This window comes from Xiphophorus maculatus, chromosome 11 (genome assembly GCF_002775205.1).
Source record: "Xiphophorus maculatus strain JP 163 A chromosome 11, X_maculatus-5.0-male, whole genome shotgun sequence".
Classification (NCBI taxonomy): Eukaryota; Metazoa; Chordata; class Actinopteri; order Cyprinodontiformes; family Poeciliidae; genus Xiphophorus; species Xiphophorus maculatus.
The window spans coordinates 17,592,056-17,615,965 of NC_036453.1; the positions used below are offsets into that span (position 1 = coordinate 17,592,056).

At 39.2% G+C, this 23,910-nt stretch overlaps 3 protein-coding genes across 8 annotated transcripts; 2 read left to right on the forward strand and 1 right to left on the reverse strand.

Annotated features, from left to right (window-relative positions):
• Positions 1 to 419: 419 nt before the first annotated feature.
• On the forward strand, positions 420 to 10,118 carry LOC102234446 (inositol polyphosphate 5-phosphatase K-like). Of its 6 annotated transcripts, none has more exons than XM_023342742.1 (14): positions 420 to 701; positions 4,069 to 4,120; positions 5,830 to 5,934; positions 6,031 to 6,139; positions 6,661 to 6,777; positions 7,042 to 7,217; positions 7,292 to 7,403; positions 7,476 to 7,585; positions 7,664 to 7,690; positions 8,487 to 8,709; positions 8,786 to 8,932; positions 9,004 to 9,087; positions 9,170 to 9,274; positions 9,868 to 10,118. In XM_023342742.1, exons 2-14 carry the CDS (start codon positions 4,077 to 4,079, stop codon positions 9,934 to 9,936), a joined length of 1,428 nt encoding a protein of 475 aa, XP_023198510.1. In that variant the 5' UTR covers positions 420 to 701; positions 4,069 to 4,076; the 3' UTR covers positions 9,937 to 10,118. The 6 variants fall into 6 exon arrangements, with proteins under 6 accessions (XP_023198510.1, XP_023198512.1, XP_023198507.1 ...); XM_023342744.1 differs by lacking the exon at positions 420 to 701 and adding an exon at positions 2,901 to 3,157; XM_023342739.1 differs by lacking the exons at positions 420 to 701; positions 4,069 to 4,120 and adding an exon at positions 4,552 to 5,595.
• A 736-nt stretch (positions 10,119 to 10,854) lies between these two features.
• On the forward strand, positions 10,855 to 16,549 carry nle1 (notchless homolog 1). Its single transcript, XM_005805842.2, has 13 exons — positions 10,855 to 10,990; positions 11,876 to 12,037; positions 12,584 to 12,804; positions 12,925 to 13,004; positions 13,107 to 13,183; positions 13,270 to 13,367; positions 13,456 to 13,648; positions 13,730 to 13,865; positions 13,940 to 13,986; positions 14,070 to 14,272; positions 15,233 to 15,392; positions 15,475 to 15,545; positions 15,623 to 16,549. The coding sequence occupies exons 2-13, from the start codon at positions 11,900 to 11,902 to the stop codon at positions 15,633 to 15,635; spliced, it is 1,437 nt and encodes a 478-aa protein (XP_005805899.1). The 5' UTR covers positions 10,855 to 10,990; positions 11,876 to 11,899; the 3' UTR covers positions 15,636 to 16,549.
• A 737-nt stretch (positions 16,550 to 17,286) lies between these two features.
• On the reverse strand, positions 17,287 to 23,108 carry LOC102234965 (tricarboxylate transport protein, mitochondrial-like). The gene is made up of 9 exons (XM_005805843.2): positions 22,612 to 23,108; positions 22,186 to 22,293; positions 22,007 to 22,106; positions 20,694 to 20,832; positions 20,489 to 20,573; positions 20,298 to 20,402; positions 20,093 to 20,208; positions 19,090 to 19,163; positions 17,287 to 19,014 (listed from the first exon to the last, which is right to left on the reverse strand). Exons 1-9 carry the CDS (start codon positions 22,850 to 22,852, stop codon positions 18,900 to 18,902), a joined length of 1,083 nt encoding a protein of 360 aa, XP_005805900.1. The 5' UTR covers positions 22,853 to 23,108; the 3' UTR covers positions 17,287 to 18,899.
• Between the last annotated feature and the right edge of the window lie 802 nt (positions 23,109 to 23,910).

Genomic DNA, 23,910 nt, shown 5'->3' on the forward strand with positions numbered 1-23,910 from the left:
GACTGACCAACTTCTCTGAGGGTCCGAATTGAAAGACAGTCAAAAAGCATGATGCTGCCACCAGCAAGTTTGACAGAGAAAATTGTTAGAAAAAGATTCTCTTGCAATATTAATGTTAGTCATTAGCTGAAAATTTAAAAATAAGTAACCTAATGGGTTTTAGTCTACTTACCCTAATAACCTTTCCTAATAATTTTCCACTCAAGCTAACAAGCAAATATGTCTTAAGTAATGCTAGTCGTAATAATGTGCTTTACCACTTGTAATATAAACTGAGGTTTGTACTTTTCAAAATGCTGTACAAGAAATCATTTTGAAGACAAGAGACCATAAACACTTCCACTGTCTGTTTTATTTTAGTTAAATATAAAAAAAGAAATGTATTATGACACTAGAGCACCTTACACATTCCATACTTTTAAATATCTAAGGATTATTTTTAAACATACAATACATCCTTTATAGCTATTCACAAATACTTTCTCACTGGGTTATTAACCAACCAAGGATATTAGCTTAATCCGATGTTACGCTGTTAGTCTGCTGTGGGTCAGGGCACAGTACAAGGGAAATTAACAAACTGTCAAATAACATCACAGCCGTCCAGAGAGGAAGAAACTACATTTCTTGTCACGTTTTTGGAGATTTTTACCTTTGAAGACAATTTTTCTGGACAACATAAGACTCATATACCAACAACGGTAGAATTTCAAGTGCTTTGCTTTACTCTTTTACTTTGTTCTTTTGATTTTTCTGTCATGAAAAATGTATCAGTAGGAAAGTCTCTGTCTTGGCTGTGAAGGCTTAAAGTAAAAAACAAAAAAGAAACAAGTAAAAGGGTTATAATGACAATAGCAAGAAAATAGTTTTTACAAAAACGATGTATGTAATTATATCTGTATTGGTTTGATCTTTATAATCATTATCATTTCTTGTGTTAACTGTCATGCTTTGTGCTCTCTTTTAGTTCTAGTTAAATTTCAAAATTTCTGATGTATTTTATATAACCGTAGAGTTTTTACAGTGGCTCTTGCGTGTACGTGTGTGTGCTTTAAGTCGTGTTGTGTCTCTCTTTAGTTGTGTCCTTTCAGTGACATTTAAAAGGTAAAGCACCGTTGTGACACTGTGTGGTTCCCTGGGGCAGTTGCTTGATCTGTTATTCATTTATATTCCAGGTCTGGTATAGATTTCATGTCCAAATCTGAGCTAAATTGCTACATTCACAAAGAAAAATCTCACTGTGCTATTCTGCAGATGAATTGCACATATCATAAAAACATACACAAGCTTGCTAAATGTAGATTTTATCATTTTACTATTGGACTATTGTGTTAAAACAACTCTAATCAACATCATGTAGCCTGTTCTAACACATAAACTCATCTTTTGTTCACATTAGGTGATCATTTACAGAGAAACCAAAGAATATTTATGTGTGAAATAGAGATAGAGGACTGGACACCAAAACCAATCTTCCTTATTTGAACATATTGAGAGCAGAACATTTAGTGTTTCTCTATTTACTGGATTTGTACAGTCTCTTTCTTTATCATTAGTTTGTCTGGGGGGATATTTTTATATATTTATTTCGCAGTAGGTGTTTCAAAGAGGACGCTAACTGTTGGTCAACCACCCCCAACCTGGATTTCAATGGAAACAGTTGCATTATTTTGCAAATAACTGCCTATTATTAAAATTATAACAGTTTAAATAGATTTGACATAAACCACTTTGATGTTTTAAGTTATTTTTAACTTGGTTTTGGCAACCTCTCAGACTAAATAGGACAAACTAATCTCAGTTTACTATAAAACACATCTACTAGCTAATATGCCTGTAACTTTTCAGTAGAACTCCTTTACAAATCTTGAGCTATCCCTTTAATTATAATATTTCCTCATAAGGCTCACCAGAACACTGAAGACAGTGTCCTGGGAGTGGTATATTGACTAAAATAAAGTCTAGTGTCACTCAAACTCCTACTGACGAGAAAAAAACTTCACAGCTTGTAGGTTGCCATATTTAGAGATTTTTTGGAGCTTCTTGAAACTAGCAGTGCTGCCCTCATGTGGTCAAACAGAATAATTTCAGGTGATACATAAGAATAAAGTAGAAAACTATACAATTTCTGAAGAAATTTAAACGGGGCCTGATAAAGTGTGCCCGTTGGTTAGAACCCAGCGTTCTGATGCAAAGAATTAGCATCAAAGCTAAAGTAAGCTACAATGTACTCAAATAATTAAGCATGTTGAGTAACATGTACTTAGTCCATTTAGTATACTGTATTAAAATTAGTGTACAAGTTAAAATTCGCCAAAATGCTAATGTTAGCCTATTGCTGCCAGTGACATGAGGGGTATAACTAGCATGTCGCCTGACATTGACTTCCTCCATTATTCAGTGTGCTAAACATGGCTAATAAATAGAGTAGCTAAAAAGCTTATTTTAGGGAAAAGGTACTGCTAATGTGGGCAGTAGCTACTGCTAATGTTTGTGCTAATGCTAATGCACTGCCTTTTGATTTTTACTTTTGCGAAAATAAAAATCAGATGTTTACTTCGTGGCACTTGGTTACCAGAAAACGCATATCTCTTGGCATCAGATTTTTTAATAAGTTAGTGAATTTTTCAAAAAAATTATAATGTTTTTTGTTTTGTTTTTTGTCATTGGTAGTGAATATATTATAAGACAGACACTAAACACAAAAGTAAAAAGTAAAAATTTGATCTATACTTTGTGGCAGTTCGCTACAAGAAAAAAACCCCGCTCATCTCTTAACACCAATTTGATTATTGTTCGAAAAACATAAGATTTCTTCTGCTCTATTAAAATACGACTTATTTCACACTACTTACTACTTAACAAGAATTGTGCAGTTGGTTAATTTGGAAAAAAAAAATGTAAATGTTTTTTTTCTGTCAGTTCTAACTGGAAGCTCTGCCCTCCTCTGTAGGAACTGAGTGTTCCGCCATCTTTGTAGTTCTCTACATCTCTGCCCTGCTCAGTGTTCTGTCTGGACTGACACAAAACAGTTTCAGAAGTTGTTTTGATTTGAATTTGGCTCGTCTTTCGCTAATTACATCGCCATGGTTACTCGACATGCCAACAGAGTATCCAGCCGCATGTTTTGATATGTTTTGTGGGGGTTCACGCAGAGGTACGAACCGCATTAACGGTGATAGGAAGCTACAGTTATTTTGAGGTGTAGAGTAATAGGTGCCTTCCATGCATATGCATTGCTGTGGCAGGCCCCAATTACAGCAGTATGAATATTTAAAACCCTTTGGTAACTTTATTAGACTAACAATTTTTAAAGAAAATGTGTTGAAACATGCCAGCCAATCACTGTAAATCTTTGCTGGTCTAAATAAATGACATATCTTAGGTGTTCAGGCTAACAAACACCAGAACACCTAATTTTAGAGCTGTTTCAATGATTCTGCATTTCTTAAGGAAACAAAAGTCTAAAATCTCAAAACCTTGAAATCATTACAGCCAAAAGAAATTACTAAAATGTGAGCATTTACAGGATAAAGTGGAGAAACTAGAAGTATAAATAAAATATAAACAATTTGGCAAAATGCTCTGCTTTAGTATCTACTAAATTAGCTCCAATTTTTGTTCCAAACATTTATTGTACGATTCTTGGAAGATTAAAAATAATAATAATAATAAAACTGTTTTTACTTACTTAGATTTCAAATACTTTTAGAAAACCCTGCACCACTGATATTTTCTGAGGATTCTCTTTCCTCTTTGACAGCCTCCTACATATCGCACAGTGGAAAATGTAATCACTAAAATGTCCATCAGCTCTCTCAGATTATGCAATCCTTGATACACTGTCATTTCAATGTGAGCAAAGCTCACCATGATCAAACATGATTACAAAGCCATTTCAGAAATGACTATCAGGCATCTCCATCTTAGCTGGCTTTGTTTGTTTCCTCTGCATTTTGACCTGACTGTGCTTTGTGTAAACTGGTTGGGAAAAAGAGTGAGCTTCTGTGTGGTGCATAGAACCTCTTTATTTCCTGATTTTTTAACTGTGTCAGTTTGCATCTGCAGAATAGAAGATGAGCACTGAGAGATTTACAAGTGGTTGGACAGACAAGCACAGGTGAGCAAGGCACTGTATAATTGAATATAACGAGCTGCTTTGTTATCCTCTTAACTCTTCTCATTGTCATGAGTTTCTTAAAGTGACCCTGTTTCATGAGGTGGCATCTGTTTTGGGATTGTTTTTAATAATGCTGTAAAAAATAGGTGCTTTAACAAATGAAATTTGACCGATTTAAACAAAACTGTGAATATATCAGCCTTTATGTAGGTAATTACCACTCTTAGACTGTTACTCAATTACTGAGCTAGACTTTAGATTTATGGCTTTTTAAATCTGATTTTGTTTTGTAAACTGGGAAATGTTATCTCACCCTTTGCAATTTTTAAATCAGTTAATCTTCCGTTTCCCCATCCTTATTTAAGATTTTGTTGCGTGGCTCCAAAACTGTTATGTAATTGATTTACTGTTAATTGTGCTACAACATTACTACATCAAAGAATTTGAGGTTTTATTCTTAAAACTGATGCCTGGATAAACGTGTGAAAGACCTTAGGTTTAAAACTGAGCGTGACCTGCATGTCTCTGGGTTTACACAGATAACCTTTCCCCCACATGAAAAGAATCTGGATTGAGACAAAACAAGGCTGATCGCCGTTGCCCTGGTGACTAATGCACGGGTGTAATTGTGGGGTTTCAGGCATTGTTCTGTGTGTTCAGCTGATGGAGAGAGTGCTGATAGTAAACCTCTTAGGGATCTGAAGACTTACCTAAGTCCTGCAACAATACTCTCCGTTATGGAGGATCAGCCGGTGGTCCCCCTCCTCCAGCCTCTGAGTCTGCATACACTCACAGGAACAAACCTTTGCACATTCACATGGCTGTCTCCTGCCTGTGATTAGGCACCAAATCTGGGTTGCCAACATTCCTCAGTCGACCCCACTGCTCCGTCAAACTGAGCGGCGTTCTTGCATGACTGCACAGAACCGGAGGAGATACATCACCCACACAGACTCTTCTCATTCTCATCCTCTTTTAGGATTTTTAGCAAAAATTTACTACCGAGCAAAAGAGATTTGATTAACAACAAATAAGTTGGATTACTTCCACCTGCTTGAGCAGAGAGGAAGTATCTCAAATCAAATGGTCGCAACCAGGTCAGCTAAAAGAATCAGGAAAAACAGAGCCAAATAACTTTCTTGTACTGGATTTTTCCTGCGTGGAGGACTAAATTTTTTAGTTTTCACTTGCGTGTTTCCTGATACAAAAGGATTCTCTGAGGCACTAGGGAAGCTCCTTTTTTATGCTTAAAAGATGGACCTTTTACCGGATGGTTCACGGTTGCGCTCGGACAGCACGAGCAGCTCTGAGTCTCAGGGCTCCAGGTCGAAGACGATCCTCCGCCAGCGCCTGTCCGAGCTGATGACCTGCATAGAGGACATGAGTTCTGATGACGAAGCCGGCGAGGAAGTGTCCCGCACGCTGGACGAAGCCTTTCAGCTTTGTGCACGATTACTCCCCACAGATGCATTCAGGTTGACCAATGCATATGTTCACATGTTTATGCAGGCATCAGAAAGAAAACGTTTTTTTATGAAATGTTGGGCTTCATAGAGGTGATTGTTTTTGCTGGCAGTAGGAAATAGTTTGATCGGCTGCAAATGTCATAACCTTGGGTAATTCCTGCTTTACGGTGTTATTTAATTATATATAAATATAAAGAGGTGGTGAAATTTTAATAGAAAATAAATAATTAATAATTGTTATAGGCTGCACATGGTCACCTGGAATGTGGCAACAGCAGAACCTCTTGAGGACGTCGCCTCATTGCTACAACTAAATGATCAACCCTCCATAGACCTTTATGTGATTGGGTATGGAAAACCGTAGCAGACAGATATTTATGATTAGCAGCGGGATCAATGATTGAGTCATTTTGTTTGCTTTCCATTTTTACTGGTGTTACTTAGCTTGCAGGAAGTAAATGCCACACCTGTGAGATTTATCTCAGACTTGATAGCAGAAGATTCCTGGAGCCATCTTTTCATGGACACACTGGGACCCAAAGGCTTTGTAAAGGTGAGAAAAGAGGAAATAGTAGTGTAGCAATAGATGCATGTACATGAATATTCAGTAGTGGTTTATATTGTCTTTTTGTGCTTCATCCATTTATGTATGGGAGTTTGACACCTCAAGTGGAAAAATATGGCAACTTTTTAAGCCTTCATTGGAAAATGGCAAAAAATAATTTGCAGCTCAACGAAAGTTGAAAGCGGTGAAAAAGACAAAGTAAAGCTAAAAACAGACCAGCTAAAGAATTGAGTTTGAGGCAAATTGTGGATGAATTTTAAAGACCATAGATCATTTCCCTTTCCCTAAAAAGAGTCCTCTGTTGTTTCCATCACATAAAGTCCCTTAAGGATATATTGAAATTTGCGGCTGGAGCAAAATTAAACTCCTAACAGATAAAGTAAAATGTAAATTTTTCCAAGATAATATACACTGTAACCCATAGAAGCTGCAAACAAAAATCAAATATATAGTCACAGGAACACACCAAACACTAAATGACAAATCCTTGTTTTTCTAACTGTGCTCAGGTCACATCGGTGAGGATGCAGGGATTGCTGCTGCTGGTTTTTGCCAAAATGATGCATCTCCCCTTCATCAGAAACATCCAGACCACCTACACTCGCACTGGCATCTTTGGCTACTGGGTAGGAAATTTCTTAGCGGCCTTGGCTTAACCCTAAACATTGTAGAGAGATCAACTCTAATAGGCGTTGGTATTCCAGTGTCATCAAAGGTTTTAAATAAAAGGCCTTTTGTGTTTGTGAGGTGGAAAGTGGGGAACATGAGAGAACACTGACATTTAGTAAACACTAGGATGTGTTCCAACAAATAATTAAAGTTCAGTGAAAAAAAAATCATGCTATGTGCCATCATGAAAATAGTTTCTTTCCTCTTTTTTTCTATCTCAGGGAAATAAAGGTGCCGTCTCTGTACGCTTTTCCTTCTACGGCCACATGATGTGCTTCCTCAACTGCCACCTTGCAGCTCACATGCACAATGCCCTGCAACGCGTTGACGAGTTTGAGTACATTCTGGAAACACAAGACTTTGACATCTTTGACACTCCTCATGTCCTGGACCACAAGTCAGTGTGCCCTCACATAATTAAGCTACCATCCAACCCAGTGCTGAAATAGAGGTGTCTGTGGTTCTTACCAGGGTGGTGTTCTGGTTTGGTGATCTGAACTTCCGTATCGAGGACCATGGCTTGCATTTTGTCCGCTCATCCATCAATGGAGGACGCCTCAATTTGCTGTGGAGCAAGGACCAGGTATGAGATTAAGAATAGTACACCCAGCTATTTGTGGATGAAGATATTCTGGTTGACATTTTGTTGTTGCAGCTCATCATGATGAAGAAAAAGGAACCCTTTCTGCAGGAGTTTGACGAAGGGCCACTGAATTTTAAACCCACCTACAAGTTTGACCGTAAAGCTGACTCCTATGACTCCAGGTACCATGTGTCTGACACTCATATATCACACAGATTAACACCTTTAACAGCATTCTGATTGAACTTAAATTTCTGTAGCTCTGCAAAGACATGGTTCGGTTTTAAGTAAGAAACTCTTCATTTCTGTGTCGCATGCTCCACATTCCCCTTTTTTGTCGGCCACTCCACCTTTAGTTAATGCAGAAATCAGCTTCAAGTGTGCACAGCATGTATCACATCAAAGGCAGTTTTGTTTTTCTCTGATCCCACCATAATGTGTCTGCCTTAGAACGAGAACTGTGGCACTGACCATGTACAGACCAAGGCCTCTGCAGCGCTGCAGTACCACCTTCCTCTTCCTCCTCACCTCCCTCTTCTGGGGAATGGTCTGTTTCTGGTTGGGGGCTTGGTATAGAGAAACAATTAGGCTATTAATAAATAAAATGTTTAAAAGTTACGTACAGTCCTACTTGAAAATAAACAATTGTCCTTACAATACAAAGGGGGGGCATAACTTACAACCGCAAAACATATGGAGACACAAGTTTAACGGACAAAATTCAGATGGGTTTAGCTAACAGAATACTGTGGATGAATTTCAGATGTGGTCTATGTTTTCATTCGAGCTGAGCTCCTGCCTGCTCCCTGCTGTTTGTACCTGAATAAGACGTGTTTTGCTTTCTAGAAGACATTTAATTAACTCCAATTCTACTTTAGACGGTATTGTCAGCCACACACTAGAATATAGTTACCTTTGCACTGCATGTTTGTGTGTTTTAGCGGCTCTTGTTTCCAGTGTTTTTATAAATGTTCACATGAATTAGTGTAAATAAAAATGTGTCCTCAGGTAAGCAACAGATAAGATTTTAACCAAAATACGAGTTCACGCGTTATCATTCACTCTTGTTTTGATTTTGTCTAGCGGCAAGAAGAGAAAGCCAGCCTGGACGGATCGGATCCTCTGGCGGATCAAACCTAAAAGCCTCCCATCAGAAGAGGATGACGATGATGATGAGAAGGCATCAACTTCTCCTGATGATGGGCAGGAGGAGTATCCAATCATGGTCACCCAGAACACATACACCAGTGTCATGAGCTACGGAGTCAGTGATCACAAGCCAGTCATTGGAAATTTTACTCTGGAGGCAAGTACAAAAGTGTCACATGACCCCAGGGGTTGTATTTTATTACACCACATCTTTCCTTTTGTAATCCCTCCAGCTGAGAAAATACTTCGACACACAACTGGTAGACTTGACACCTGTAGGCGAGTGGAGCGCAGACCAAAATGCACTTCTGACTTATACCATCCTAGAGGACTTCATGTCTTCCACATGGGACTGGATTGGCCTCTACAAGGTTTGCAAAGTAGGAAAAAGTCCATCACTACAATAATACAAACCATACAGATTTGAGCTGACTGTCTTGTTGACCTGCAGGTCGGATTCAAGAGTGCGTCTGACTATGAAACCTTTGTATGGGTCAGAGAGAACGAGCTGCCAGAAGTTAATGAGGTCATTGAGGTAAAGTGGAATTGAAGAATGTTTTGTCAAGCCCCTATATAAATACCTTCTTCATAAGCATGCACTCCTGTTTTGGCTGCAGAAATCTGTGGTTAAAGATGACCTCCCTCTGCTAAGCGGAGAATATGTTCTGGGTTACTACAGTACAAACCTGAACAGCATCGTTGGCCTTAGTGATAACTTCCAGGTGAGGTAGCACACTATGCCACTCATGGATGGCATACCCAATTATTTTATTTTCCCTTTTTCATCATGCGATTTTCAATGCAAAAGTTATTAAATAAACTCTAATTATTCCGAGAAAAATTGGGTTTCTAGCATGTAGATATTTACTATGTTAAATACATTACTAGTGAGGTAATTATCTATTATTTTACTGGTATACTGGATGCTTTGACATATGCCACATAGGCTCAGTTGTTGCCTCATTCATACAAAAGGTTTATCAAGCCTTTCAGCCAATCAGAGAACCTGGTAGCTGGACAGATTGTAGTTTTTGTGTTGTAACAGAGAATGTTAATAGACCACACATTGTCAATATAAACCACATGTGTCAAACTTGAGGCACGTGGGCCAAATCCAGGCCGCCACAGCTATTTCTGTGGTCCTCTAGAGTCTCATGCACATTGACATTGTCTATGTTAGACAGCTTTTACATTTTTTTTACTTTTTACAATCTGTGCACATATTTGTACTTAAGCATTTCTTAACTAAATATGATAATCTTATAGCAGTGGATTAGCTTCCCTTTTTATGCTAAATGTTTGTATGAATTTGTAGATCCTGGAGTCCAAGCGAGCTGCCATGGAAGGACTTGTATCTAAAGACATCAATGGGATCGACAAATAAAAGAAACATTGCTGCAGTGCCCTGATGTAAACGTCTGCAGCATGATTGTGATTCAGACTTTAAATTGCCCAGCTACATGATGAGATGGTTGGGAACATCAATCTTGTATTTGCTGTTTTCCTTAAGATTCATTCTTCTAAAATTGGACCTTTGGTTGAGAATAAATTACTAATAAAATCAAATCACTTTAATGATTGACTGGTCTAATGATATGATTGTATATACATTCTGATTAAAACATCATTACTCAAGATTTTGAAGGAAATTTGCCCTGTTTGAACCTCAGACATTCATTTTGCTGCAGACTGTTGAAGGGAGGGACACAATGGTAAGATCCCAAGAGCTGCTTGAGAGATTTGGTTTATTTATGTTTTGTGGTCAATATTATTTCACCATTTTATTAATGTGGGTTGTCAGTTTGAATAAGGCTTCCTCAAGCTATAAGAATGATAGAAAACATGCTAACAAAATGCCTCAGACCTGCAGCCCACAGGTGGTTCTAACAGAAGTGGCTCTTTGGCTCAAATATATATTAAATTATGAAATATTGCAGTTTTTTGTTTCATTCTTTTCTTAATTGCCCTGTAGGCAACAATTTATTCACATATATGTACATTTATTATTATTGATACTTTAATTTAAAAAATTAGTTGTACAAGTTTATGTCGGGGTGGGGGAGAGGGGGGCGATGACATGTTCGCATACACCTCAGAAAGTATGTAGTTGCGCCCCTGGCCTCAGCTCCTCTTAATCTCAACCAACCGTTTCTTCTGAACCAAAACGAAACATTTAAAAAGGAAACAAGATTCTGGTTCTTTCACCTCACAAAGTATGCAGTTGCGCGCCTGCGTAGAAATAACATAAAGATACCTGATGGGTGCGTGTGAGCAGCACCTACCGAGTTGGTAACCTTCCCATAATCCATTGCGGGATTATGCAATGGATGCAAGTGTAACTTCACTTGACGTTCCGTTTCCTAGCAGCGTATCTTTTCAGCGGTAGGCTCTCTGGCTGTAAACACGTGGAGACTGCATATCAACCCGCTAAGCTAAAGGTAAACGTTTAGTTCATATGTAAATCATTCGGTGTTTATATAAAGCCAATGAAAGTGTATGAATTAACTTTAGATATACTCCTGTTCAGTGACTCGTGCAAAAAAGGCTTCAAGATGCTAAAAGGTTTGGCTAATGAATGTGCTAGCTGAGTTAGCTTCAACGGAGAACATGGACACCGCCAGTTAGCTAGAAATAAAACTGACAGATTGTCTTTGTTTATTTGTTACATTTACCCCCAATTTGAAGTGTCGTTTAATTCTAGCTATATTTTCTAAATAAAAATACGTAAATTAAAGTAAAGGTGTTGTGCTACTGGTTACCTGCGCTCGGTTGCAAGAGAGAATTTTGCCAAACATTATAGTACCTGGAAGAAAGTTTAATTATCATTTGGTTGATTTTCATTATAATGTGTTGGCTGTATGAATACGCGTATATCATGTCACAGTTATTATCAATAAACATGAGTGCCCAAAACGAGTATTTACTTTCATGATAGGAAAAAATGGACAGTCGTGTCGCTTTCAGAACAACTCTCAGATTCCCAGTTGAGTTGATGCTGACAAATCAAGTCATTGAGTTATTCTGAAACATTTCTTTTTCACAACCACATGACATGATCTTAGTGCATTTGTATTCAGCTTAACTTGCTTGAAGCTGTACTCTTGGCAATAACAACTTTCAAACTTTTCCAGCTTTAAAAATACAAATGAGTTTTAATATTTTGGCTTTATTTAATGCAACTAGAAGTTCCTTATTTTAAACGTTACTTAGCTGCTTGAAACATTCACTGTCACAATATAAACTGAGATGCTTTGGAGATCGTAACATTCAGAGATCACACAAACGTACAGCAAAACCAGGTCTAACAAATTTCATCTTGTCAGAGCTCTAACCGAACCAGACTCGAGATGACAAGTGAGGATGTGGAACGGCTGCTGATCCAGTTCCAGGACGAGAATGGGGAAGTTCTGGGCTCACCTTTCGATGTGCCTCTCGACATCACTCCCGACAAACTGCAGCTCGTCTGCAATGCATTGCTGCAAAAGGTAGCACTGACTAACTTGGCGTGAACATGCTTTTTAATATCTAGGAAATAAAAAAACACGTATAGGCTACAAGGTAACATTTGTAAAATGTAGGTCTTCTGTTTAATCTGATTTAAATGTGTATTTTATAGGTCGTATGTTAGAGCAAAATCTTCTAGCATTGTATTATACAGATTGAATGTTCATGAGATCACGTAGACTTGTAGAATTATTATTTTTTTTAAGTCGCAGTCCCATTATAATGTGTAATCATTCTGCTCCATTTTGTCATGTTTCACTCTGTAATTTCAGTGCATTTTATTGGGGTGATAAGTGATCAGCAAACATCTCTGCCTCCGTTTAAAGTTTTTTGTTACCTCTAGCTGTTTTTCCTCCAGTATTGTCTCGTATTTAGCTGAATAAAGTAATGCCAAAGTATGCCAATGTTAAGTATGTTATTTTAAAAAACAGAAAACTAAGCATTTTTTCAGTTCTGCAAGGCACTGTGTTTAAAGCTGAATATTAAAATGTATTAATCTACATATTGCGACTCTGTACCTGCTGCAGGAGGAGCCCGTTCCTCTGGCATTCTTCGTGCGCGGCGAGGCAGAGGTGGTGTCCAGCCTGGGTTCCTGCATCCAGACTCTCGGGGTGGAGACGGAGCAGGTTCTGCCGGTGGTGTACCAACCTCAGGCTGTGTTCAGGGTCCGGGCCGTGACCCGCTGCACCAGCACGCTGCAGGGACACACAGAGGCAGTCATCTCCACTGCCTTCAGTCCTACCGGCAAGTGAGTTACTCTCAGACATGATAACCAGCTGCATGCTTTTTCAGAGTATTTGTCCAAAATATATATGATATAAAAACCCACAAGAGGCTGATTTATAAGTTATGCTGTTGTTTGTTTGAGATATTTGGCCAGTGGATCAGGAGACACCACGGTGCGCTTTTGGGATCTGATGACTGAGACCCCCCATCACACTGCCAGAGGTATGAAGTCACTTCTATAAGAAGGCATCATTTCTCTCTCAAAAAATACAAATTATATATTGACATCTGGACACCTCTGAGCTCCACTGTGCTTTATTGAAGGACACAACCACTGGGTCCTGAGCATCGCCTGGTCACCTGATGGGAAGAAGTTAGCTTCAGGGTGTAAGAACAGTCAGGTTTGTTCCAACCTTCTTTTTTTTTATTTTCTAAACATGAATTCCACACATTTTTTTAAATTATTTTTGCAATGCTGCGTCTTTAGATCTGTCTTTGGGATCCGGTGACAGGAACACAGATAGGGAAGACTTTGACGGGACACACCAAGTGGATCACTTGGCTCTGCTGGGAACCTCTTCATCTGTAAGCCTTCAATTCCTCTTTTATTGGTGATCTTTTGGGTATTTTTAGCTGTTTGTAGAAACCTAAACATTTTGCAACTATGTTTCAGTAACCCAGAGTGCCGATACTTAGCCAGCAGCTCTAAGGACGGCTCTGTTCGGATCTGGGACACTGTTCTGGGACGCTATGAGAAGATCTTGACAGGACACACTCAGTCAGTCACCTGTGTGAAATGGGGCGGAGACGGACTGCTCTACACCTCTTCCCAGGACCGCACAGTCAAAGTGTGGAGGCCCAAAGATGTAAGGCAGAGTGTCTGTTCAATCTTTAACTGAAGTAGCTCTGAGATTCCAGACGTGTTCATGTTTGTTTGCTGATTTCAGGGCGTGCTGTGCAGGACGCTGCAGGGTCACGCCCACTGGGTGAACACTCTGGCTCTCAGCACAGATTATGTATTACGCACTGGAGCTTTTGAACCTGCTACCGCCACCATCAATCCCCAGGATCTCACTGGATCTTGTAAGGCCTGCTGTTCCTTTGTAATGCTGGATTATGAGTTTTGTTCCTGCCTAATTGGCATCATTTCCCTCTAGTGGATGAGATAAAGGAGACAGCCTTGCAGAGGTACAATAAAGTTAGGGTGAGTACCTTTTATTTACGTAAGAGGAAAGTTTCTCTAACGCCTCGTTGATTCTCTCAATTTATTGTTTTCTTCCGTTGCAGGGCTCCGCTCCGGAGCGGTTGGTGTCTGGCTCTGATGATTTCACCTTATTCCTGTGGAATCCTGCTGAAGACAAAAAGCCTTTAGCCAGGATGACCGGCCACAGCGCTCTGGTCAACGAAGTGCTCTTCTCCCCCGACACCAGGCTCCTTGCTTCTGCTTCATTCGATAAGTCCATTAAAATCTGGGACGGACGTACTGGAAAGTAAGAAAACCTCTGACTCAGGAGGTCGAGTGAATGTACATAGCTGAGTCTTTTTAAAAACAAATATCTCTGCCACATACTTAAAAAGAAAATAAGATTTTATACACAGGATCGGTTTCAGAAAATTGTTCATCTCCATTAACATGCATAAATATGTTACTGATGGTTGTTTTACACCTTCTAAACCCACAGATATAGTGTCCTGCAAAGCTAAAATGTATGTCAGCCAATCATATTGCTTGAAAACAACCACAACTTCCTGTTGGGAATTAAACAAGGTTTATTTTTGTAGATAGATATACAAGTTGAACTACTTTTAAATAGCATATTAGAAGTTAATAAAGCACAAGACAATGTCGATTGGAAATTATGTCAAAGCAGCCATGATATACTGTATATTGATATATAGACACATTATTTGTTGCAGGCTGTAATGTGTTTGACCCTAAAACTCAGTTTTTCCATTCACTCAAACACAAATACTGAATTTTCTCAAATCTCCACTTTGGTCAGTTTTCATAAGAAATTGTTTTTTGTGATACTAAACAGAGTTTTTGTGTGGACGAAAGGCTAAAATGCATAAATGTTTTTCCATTTTTCCAGATATCTGGCTATGTGTGGCCTAAGCCTCACCTCTTCTCCATTTCTGATAAGATTTTTAGCAAATCTACAGGTGCAGCTACATAAATCAGAATAACATGGAAGAGCTTGTTTATTTAAAAAATTGAAACTCAGATTTACACACAGAGCTCTATACAATCACCTTAAGGCCAAATATAATAATAACACTTGTGAATACCATTTTCTTCCACTGAATTTTCCATTAAAATGCTTGAATACAGCTCAGTTTTTGATTACACTTTGAGGTAATTTAATGTATCTGGATATGCAATACCAAATAGATCCATAAGATGGTGCCGTTAAGCTAAATAAGTGCCGTCCCTGTCTTTTGGTTCTCAGATACCTGATGTCTCTGCGGGGACATGTGGGATCTGTGTATCAGGTGGCGTGGTCAGCAGACAGCCGGCTGCTGGTCAGCGGCAGCAGTGATAGCACGCTGAAAGTTTGGGACATAAAGACTGGGAAGCTTAATATGGACCTTCCTGGACACGCTGATGAGGCAAGACAAGAGATGTGTTCAAATTATTAACAAATGTTTGCATTTTATTGATATTAGTTGATGATTTTCCTTCTGTCCGTAGGTTTATGCTGTTGACTGGAGTCCTGATGGACAGAGAGTGGCAAGTGGTGGGAAAGACAAATGTCTTCGAATGTGAGTTGCCCTACTTGTACGGTTTCCACAAATGTTGGACATAACCAGATACTAAACCTTTGCCTTGTTTTTTTCAGATGGAGAAGATAACCAATTATGTTTCCTCTCATACATCATTGGTGAGCTTCTTTAAAGCTTCAGAGAGCTGAAGCAAAGGGTGTCCAGAGGAGATCTAGTCCTCTGTTCATCTTTACGGCGCCTGCCACAGGAGCGATTGTGTCGAGGAACTTGGATCCTGTCACAATACAAATGCTGAGTCTTGTTTTCAAGTCCAAATGTTAATCATTTACAATGCAAGACTGCAAACAAAAGCTCGCCCAAATGGAAATTTAGAACGTGAAACATCCATTGCTACATATAAAAGTATTTCAAAACATTTACCTTACGGAATGTAACAGCCCTCATCTGTACAAATCAGGTACCAGTTTGCAGATTACTGAAAGCTTGTTAGCCATCATCATAGTTGTAAAGATACATAAAAGAATCATACTTTTTAGTAAATTATCAGAAAGCTATACAGCTCCTGTTTTCATCTCAGTTCTTGAGATATTTTGGCGATATCTTCATGGAACAGTTGGTCTGTTGAGGCAGCATGTGGGAGCGGTAACACCTTCCTCTGTGATGTGAAGTCCACTGTTGCTTGCCCTGCACCTTCAGTCTTTAATCTCTTCTGCCGTCAGCGCGACATTAAATATCTCTAAGTTGCAGCGGCAGGAAATCCTGAACATTTCTTTCATCCCATATTGGGAAACCCCATTTCTTGTCCATAGCATGAATTTATTGCTGGATGATTTACTCTTAACGCATTCTAACTTGAGGTCCCTCCCACCATACTGTTGACTTAACAGTAAATTAAGTGGCTGGTAGATGAACAAGAAACAAAGTTTCCCTCTGAATGGTTGAGAAATGTTGATTACAACCAGTTTGTACACATGTATTATTCAATCTCATTGTATTATGTTGTGCTTTATAATGATAATAAAGACTTGACTTGTGGTCTTCAATAGCTGTCCTTTTTGAGTTAATACTATACAAATAGGATTACAATAACAAATATTACCACATTAAGTTTAAGCTTGCATTTTGAGTGTAAGAGTTATTTTTGTGAAGATGCAAATTCAAAATTCTTATCTTCATATTTGTTAATCCAAAAATTTAATTTCATTCAAATCTATCAGAGCGACATTTTGTTTTGGAAGCACATTTAAAAAAAAAATCTTTAATACTGAATTCTAATTTCACTCAAAAACTTTTACAAATTATTGATCCACAACATGTAACTAGAAACTTTTTAAAAAATATGTATGTACCTGTATGTATTTTAGAAATGGTGCACCTGAGGTTTTGTTTTAAACACTTGAGTGAATTTAATGTGATAAACAAGGCAGGAACTTCCCCCTTAGCTCCTTTGCTAGTAAAGTTTAAATAGATGTCAACTTAAATCACCAAATGTTTATTTAAAGCCAGTGTTTTTTCCAACCTGTGAGCAGCTCTCCCTCCCACTGAGGACTCCTGTTGATCACTAGTTGTATTCCAGGTGGACAGCAAATCTGAAATACACAACTATCAATTTGTTTTGATCTATCACATAAGTCCCACTAAGGTACAGTGATGTTTAAGTGTTGATAAGTTCAAGAGTAAAAGTTTAGATATTTTTGATTTGCTATACTGATCATTTCAGTTTTCACGGTAAAATCTACTTCTGAAACGTTATGTGTAGTCTTATCACAGCCACACAGACTTGGTCTACACAAGTTTATTATCATCAAGAACATCAAACTTGAATCATTTGAAATTGTCCAACAGCATTTATGTCATGTGCGTCATGTTGTATTTTGGTATCTCCCATACAATAAAAAAGCTTTAAATCTGCCCTACAGTGAGCAGTGTTGGTGCTTACACAGAAATTAAAGAGAATGTGCGCATTAAAATTGGCCATTTTATGAAAAACCAAAACAGCAAACTGTGAACAATACTGGGCAGTAAATGCCTTCTGAAAAAAAAGAACAAATGACAAGTGATAAAGCAACCTTCTTTGTATCCCTGTGTAAAGTGTGAAACCTGGTAATTATTGGAACATACAATATTTAAAAGGGGAATATTTTTTCTTGTGGACAAATTCCACATTTCCAGATACCGTAATATGAAATACCATAAATTCACGATAAATTTCAAATATTCCTACATGGGAGAGATTTTAAATATGTAATCTGGAAAGAAGGAGCAAAGGAAGAGGATCAAAGTGGAGAAAGAAATGACAATAGGGGAGGAAGAAAGTAGGACATTAGGGTAGAAAGGTGGGAACAAAAAAGAAAGTAGGAAGGAAATAGTGAAGGAAGGACACAAGCGAGGAAAGGACAGATGAGGAAGGACAAGATGGAGGATGAAGACAGGATTAAAAAGACAGAAAGGATTTTGTCCAAGACTAAGATCACCCAAAAATTGATCTGTTGCTTTGAGACTTCTCACTTATGTCAAAAGTCTTTCAACAGATCAGTTCCTAGTTATTGTCGTCTAACAACTAGGTGGCAACAAACCTTTTCCTTTTTCAAGATCCTAGTCACACTGAGTTAGCTATTATGTTAGCATACCAAAAGTCTGTCTGACAGATCAAACCAGGGTTAATAAAAAGAACCTTAATGTGGTAGATCTGACTAGAAGAAAAATGATATAAAAAACAGACTACAAAAACAGAAAGTTCTACAATGTTCATGAACCAAGACGGATGTACCAACATGAGCTTATATTTTCAGTTACAAACTCACTCCCTTTCGAAACCTGTCTGTGTAGCCTCAGCAGGTCCGCGACTCGTTGTTGGAGTCTAAAAATGCTCATGCAAAGATGAACTGTGGTCAGCACTGGGCACTAAGGTTCGCCATGAACCGTCACCTGGACGCTGCGAGCATGACGGCACCACAAGCAAAGCCAAGAGCTGCACAGACTGGTTGCAGTGGTTCAAGAAGCTTGCTCAAGTCCATTCACAGCACAGTATATGGTAAGTACTCAGTGAATCAAGACACCTTTTTGGTTTCAGAACAAAGTGTTCGTTTCATGTCGTTCGTAATACTCCTTTTATCGTATTTTCAGCCTTTTGTTATTTAATCCGTACCTACTTCTAATTCACTTGATGAAAAAAAAAAAAAATACCCGCTCTAGTCTTCATTGCTGGGTTTAGAGTGAGCCTACGTAACCGAATATGTTGCTTAACAGTGTGGACACCGGTCAAGATGACGCGTCATCTGCTCAGGAGAATCCAGACGGCTAAACTGAACTGGAACAGAGGTGTTGTGTTGTGCGTAGCAAGAGGCACTGGTCCATGCTTCCTCCCGGACCCCTTTTCACATTCATGCCGGTTTACTGCGTTTTCCACACGTCGTTGAGTAGTTTGACCACCTCTTCGTAAATGACAAAGACTATGGCCACGTCAAGGCACACGCGGCCAAGTCTGGGAACTGTGCCTTTGTAGAACCTGCAGGATGTACGAGATTACAATTGGTTGCTAAAGGGGGAAGGAAATCTAAACTAGTGGCTACATGGTACTCACGCCTGTGGTCCTTCGTGTTTCAAGATTTGGAAGGCACAATCCAATGTGTTTTTGTAGCGATAGGCCTCCAAACCCTAACATATATACATATATTAAAAGAAATGTGTTAAGATTTTCTAACAAGCAACAAACGTGCAGTGACAACATTCTTTTCTGCGCTCATTCTGGGTTTGATAAATGTGGATTTGAGAATAAATTATGCTTAGTTTCTAAGCTAGGTCTCAGAAGATGTACAAAAGTCGATGTCAGCTGTACCAGAGAATTATTAGCTAATACAAATCCAGAAGCTTAGCAATGCTAGATGTCAAGAGGATTCTATTTAATTAGTGCATTTAATTTGCAGAAATGTGACACAGGTAAATCAAAGTTATGTTAATGCAGAAACTAAAATATCATGGCATGTTTAAGCTTGATTATTGTCAGGTAGAAAAAAAAACAATCTTTTAGTTTCTGAAATCCAGTTAGAACTGAACTCAGGACCTCAGGAGAATGGAAGTTGTGCTGAAAACAGTGTTACTTTTGTCAATCTAGAAGGTGTGTGATGGTTGACAATTTGCACAAAACATTAAATGTATAGAAGGTGAAGACCAGCATGTAAAGAGATTTAAACAGTATCCAAATGTGAATCCTTTTTGTTCTTGGGTTTTGAAAAAAATAGATTTTTATGCACATTTATCAGTCTCTATTAAGATAATTTTGTTTCCAAGGCAAGTCAATATAAACAAGAGAAAACTAAGCATATAAGAGAAAACTAAGAATTGAAAGACAAAACAGAAGATGCTCTGCATGCTAGGGTGTTTGGATAACAAGCTATTCTACCAAAGAACATCGAATAATTCAGACACTGGCCACTGTGAGGCACTACTTTTTGGGTACTAGATGGGAAATGACACTCCTTCTTTAAATCATATGCTTCGCCAGTAAGCAATCAAATCTAAAATAGTTTTTTTTTTTTTAATATATATATACATACATATAAACTAGGGTTGCGTTTGTTTCCTACCTGCATCCTGGTCTTGACGACGTCTAGAGGTGTATTTCCAAAAACGCTGACTGCTCCTGCTGTGGCTCCAAACATCGCAGTGACGATTGGATGCATTTCTCTTCTAGGCTCATCACCTTAGGGGCCAAAGCCAAAAAACTGACGAAAGTGACAATAACTTATTGATCTCTTATTTCTATCATCTGTTCAGGGAAAACCATCTCACCGTTGTACCAGTTCCGCAAAGCGTTCATAACATAGAATCTGATGGCCTGATTAGTTCCTTGTTTAAGCACAGTTGGTGTCAAGCCTTGATACGTTCCTCTCAAACCTACACAGGAAAATTGGACATTACTACTACAGATGCAGTTTTGCTAATATACAAAATAAGCAGCTGGTCCAGTTTTGCTCACTCACCCTGCTCCCTGATGATTTCACTGACTCCGTGGAAGAAGCCTCTGTAGCGAGGCCTGAGGGAACACTGGTCATGAATGAGCTTCACCTTTGTCAAATACAGACCGTTTTATCCAGATGTTTCATCTCTGTGACACATCACAAAACTTCCTGCAGAAAGTGAACAAGAGAAAACTTCTGCAGTTTTCTGCAGAAGGTCTCAACCAACCTTCAGCGTCTCCATGGGGCAGACGACCAGCACAGCCTCTGCTATCCCGGCTCCCAAACCACACAGGAGGCTCCGTTTGTTGTCGAGCCGGCCCGTGTGGTCTCGCATCGGATTACTAAGCATTTCAAATGTGCCAAACCTGGAAGAATGGAGACATTTCAGTATTATAAAACAGGAACAGAAAGAAATTTGTACAGGAATGCTCCTTCTTTGCAGATTTTCTAGAAAGGCAAAAACCAAAATATTTTTGGCACCCGTCACAAATTCAGTCACTTTCTTTCTAAGTCAGTCTACACAATAATATCCAAGATCACATAGCTTGAGAGAGGCTGAATAGTACTTTATCGAGGACAGTGATTCTTTTAACTTTTAACTTAAAAAGAAAGAAAAAAATCTGTATTTTTCGGACATGATTCAGTCCTTTTACTAGAAACTGTTAGTCTTAGGTCAGGTACAAGGATTTGACAAAGTATTTGTTTAAAAAAGCAGCAAAAGTTAAAATAAAACATTAAAAAACCTGAGGAATGGTAAATCAAGATCACTTCAAAAGATGATAAAGGTGTTTGGAAGCAACATATAAAAGACATACTTGCTGGTTCGTTACTTTCACCTAATTCTGTACTCAATAGCAAATCAATGTAAGATTGTACAAAACTTTTTTTTTTTTTTTAAATCAAGCTGGAGTTTTAGAAAAAAATGCAGAGAATAATTTAGATATCTGCTGCTGGTCAGAGTGACTTTATTTTCTCATGGCAATTCATGTTTTATGAAAAATTATTTAATGTGGAAATTTCAAAAACCATAGCTGATATTTGTCCGTGAATCAGAGAGGATGGCACCCGTTCAATCCAGTCAGATTTAAATCAGGCAGTTTTGTTCATGCAGGTCATGCTCTACTTTTTTTATGTGATTGGTTTGATATCATTCGTATCCTATTAAGGTAAGGGACGTATGCTGAGATACATAAGTGGGAATTTTCTGACAAGTAAAACTACTACTGTCAACGATCCAGCAGCACATTTTTCTTTTATAGTCAAAAGCGGTTACATGTAGTTGTTAAATGAAAAATAAAAGAACAAAACAAAAAAAAAAGAAAGCTTGTATGTGTGGTACACATCCAGTAAAGAAACCCGGTCTGGTTTCTATGTCACTGGATCTGTTCCGCCTCGTTTAACATTTTCCACCCTGCTAACCTCTGACGTGTGAAAAAACAAAAATCTGAATTATTTTAGTAGCTTCTTTTGCTTTTTTTTTTTTTTTTAAAAAAGGCTGTATGATGTAAAAGTTGCCATGTACAGTGTGCTTGTCTTCACCTGACTGCTGATTTGGGTATTGACCCATAAAGCAGGGAGCTGAGACCTCGGTACAGCCCTCTGAGCCCGTGATCCTGCACAGTCAGCCTCACACAGTCACCTGTCCAAACCCAGAGCAGGACGGAGTGAGAGAGCATCACAAGGCCAGCACAGAAACTCATCCCAGCCCGGTGACCTACCGATCCCTCTGTATCTTGGAGGGTTGGCTCGCTCATCCAGCTGCAGCTGGGTCTTCACATACTCTGTGGGGAAGGTGATGCAGATCTCTATTGCTCCTGCTATGCCACCTGAGAGAGAGATGCAGAACTGCTCCTGAATGTTCTGTTGCCTAAAGTAACTTGTGGATATAGAAGAAGTGGTGGATTTGTAATGTAAACATTTATTGTTTACATTTGTATGAGGGGCATAATGCAATGAGAACAGGGATGAGGCTACATGATGCAACTGCTGTAGCATCCTGCTGGGCATGGGGGCTTTTTGACCCAGTTCTGCGTGGATAGCTTTAAGGGCGACAGACTGGGATTATACTGTTCTCTCTGCAACACACAAAGAGCAACTACTGCTTTGAAATCTCCAGTCTGAATTAAAAGAGCCAGAAAATCCACCTGCAAGTATAGCTTTTCCGGGATGAGTGATTTTCCTCCCTCCGATCGCAGCCGCCGCCAGGTTCCGCCTGCCCTCGCACAACCTCCGGTGCTCTTTCAGCGACACCAACCCGGTGGCGGAGGCGGCCAGCAGCGGGGATGGGAGCCGCTGATGGAGAGCCGAGCTCAGGCCTCGTCTTCGGGCAGCGCAGCTCTCGCAGGGCCCCTCGCAGACAGAGAAGGGCTTCGGCAGCGAGGACATTTCGACGGTCGGGGAATGACTCCGCAAAGCGTCGGTACAGGGGGGCGATAGTCCGGCGGGCTGGCGGAGACAATGTGGAGGATATAACAACAACACGGGAAGGCGGGGCACCGGCGTGGCGACGGCGGTCAGGTGATGGCGACGGGCGGCGACCTGCTATAGCTACAGTCACGTGACTTTGACTTTAACAGCCAATGGCGTGAAGGATGCTGCTCCGTTACAGTCGCGCGCTGTGCAATACTAATGTTTTTCTTATGCCAGGCTTGTTCAACGTATTAATATTGACATTATTTTTGAATTAGTGAAAGAGTACAAACTGACATGTTGACAACAGAGGCGTTGTTTTTAATTGAATGCAAATCCACAACACTAAAAGCTTCCTCGCACTTCACAGGCATGTTCATCGGTTTCATAACATCCCTTAAAATATTATTTGTGGTTATAATACATGATAAACTGTGAAAAAGAAGGAGGGTTATGGATACTTTTGCTATACTTTTCCAAGACATAATTGACAGAATAAATACATTTTGGCAGCGGGTTACGACATTAACACTAGTAGCCAGGACTTAAAGTAATTCTGTGCTGTTTCCACCTCCCTTCCCTGGCAGGAATCTTTGCAGCAGAACCTGATTTTTCAGTGGTCTGGTGTGATCATGGTGAAGTTGCTCAACTTGGTAAAGTGTCAAGAAGTTAGTGTGTGTGTTTGTGTGTGAGTGTGTGTGTGTGTGGGGGGAGGGGGGGGGGGAAGTGTTTGTGACCTTATACTCAGCAAATGAGGAAGCATTGACATGTTTTTTGTTGAAATATATCATTATCATTTAAAATGGTGGGTAATTATTCAAAACAGAAGACTAAAAAGGTATTCAGTCATGAAGGAATTAACAAAGCAATCAGTGGAGAGTGTGTAAGGATTATAAGGTGTCGTACTTAAGAGCTTAAATCTAATACAACCTTTAAAGACTCTATTCATAATAGACCAAAATCAAATGAAGAGGATTAAAGACACAAAGAAGGCTCACGCTCTTTCTAGTCTCGCGTGAATCCTCCGAACAAGA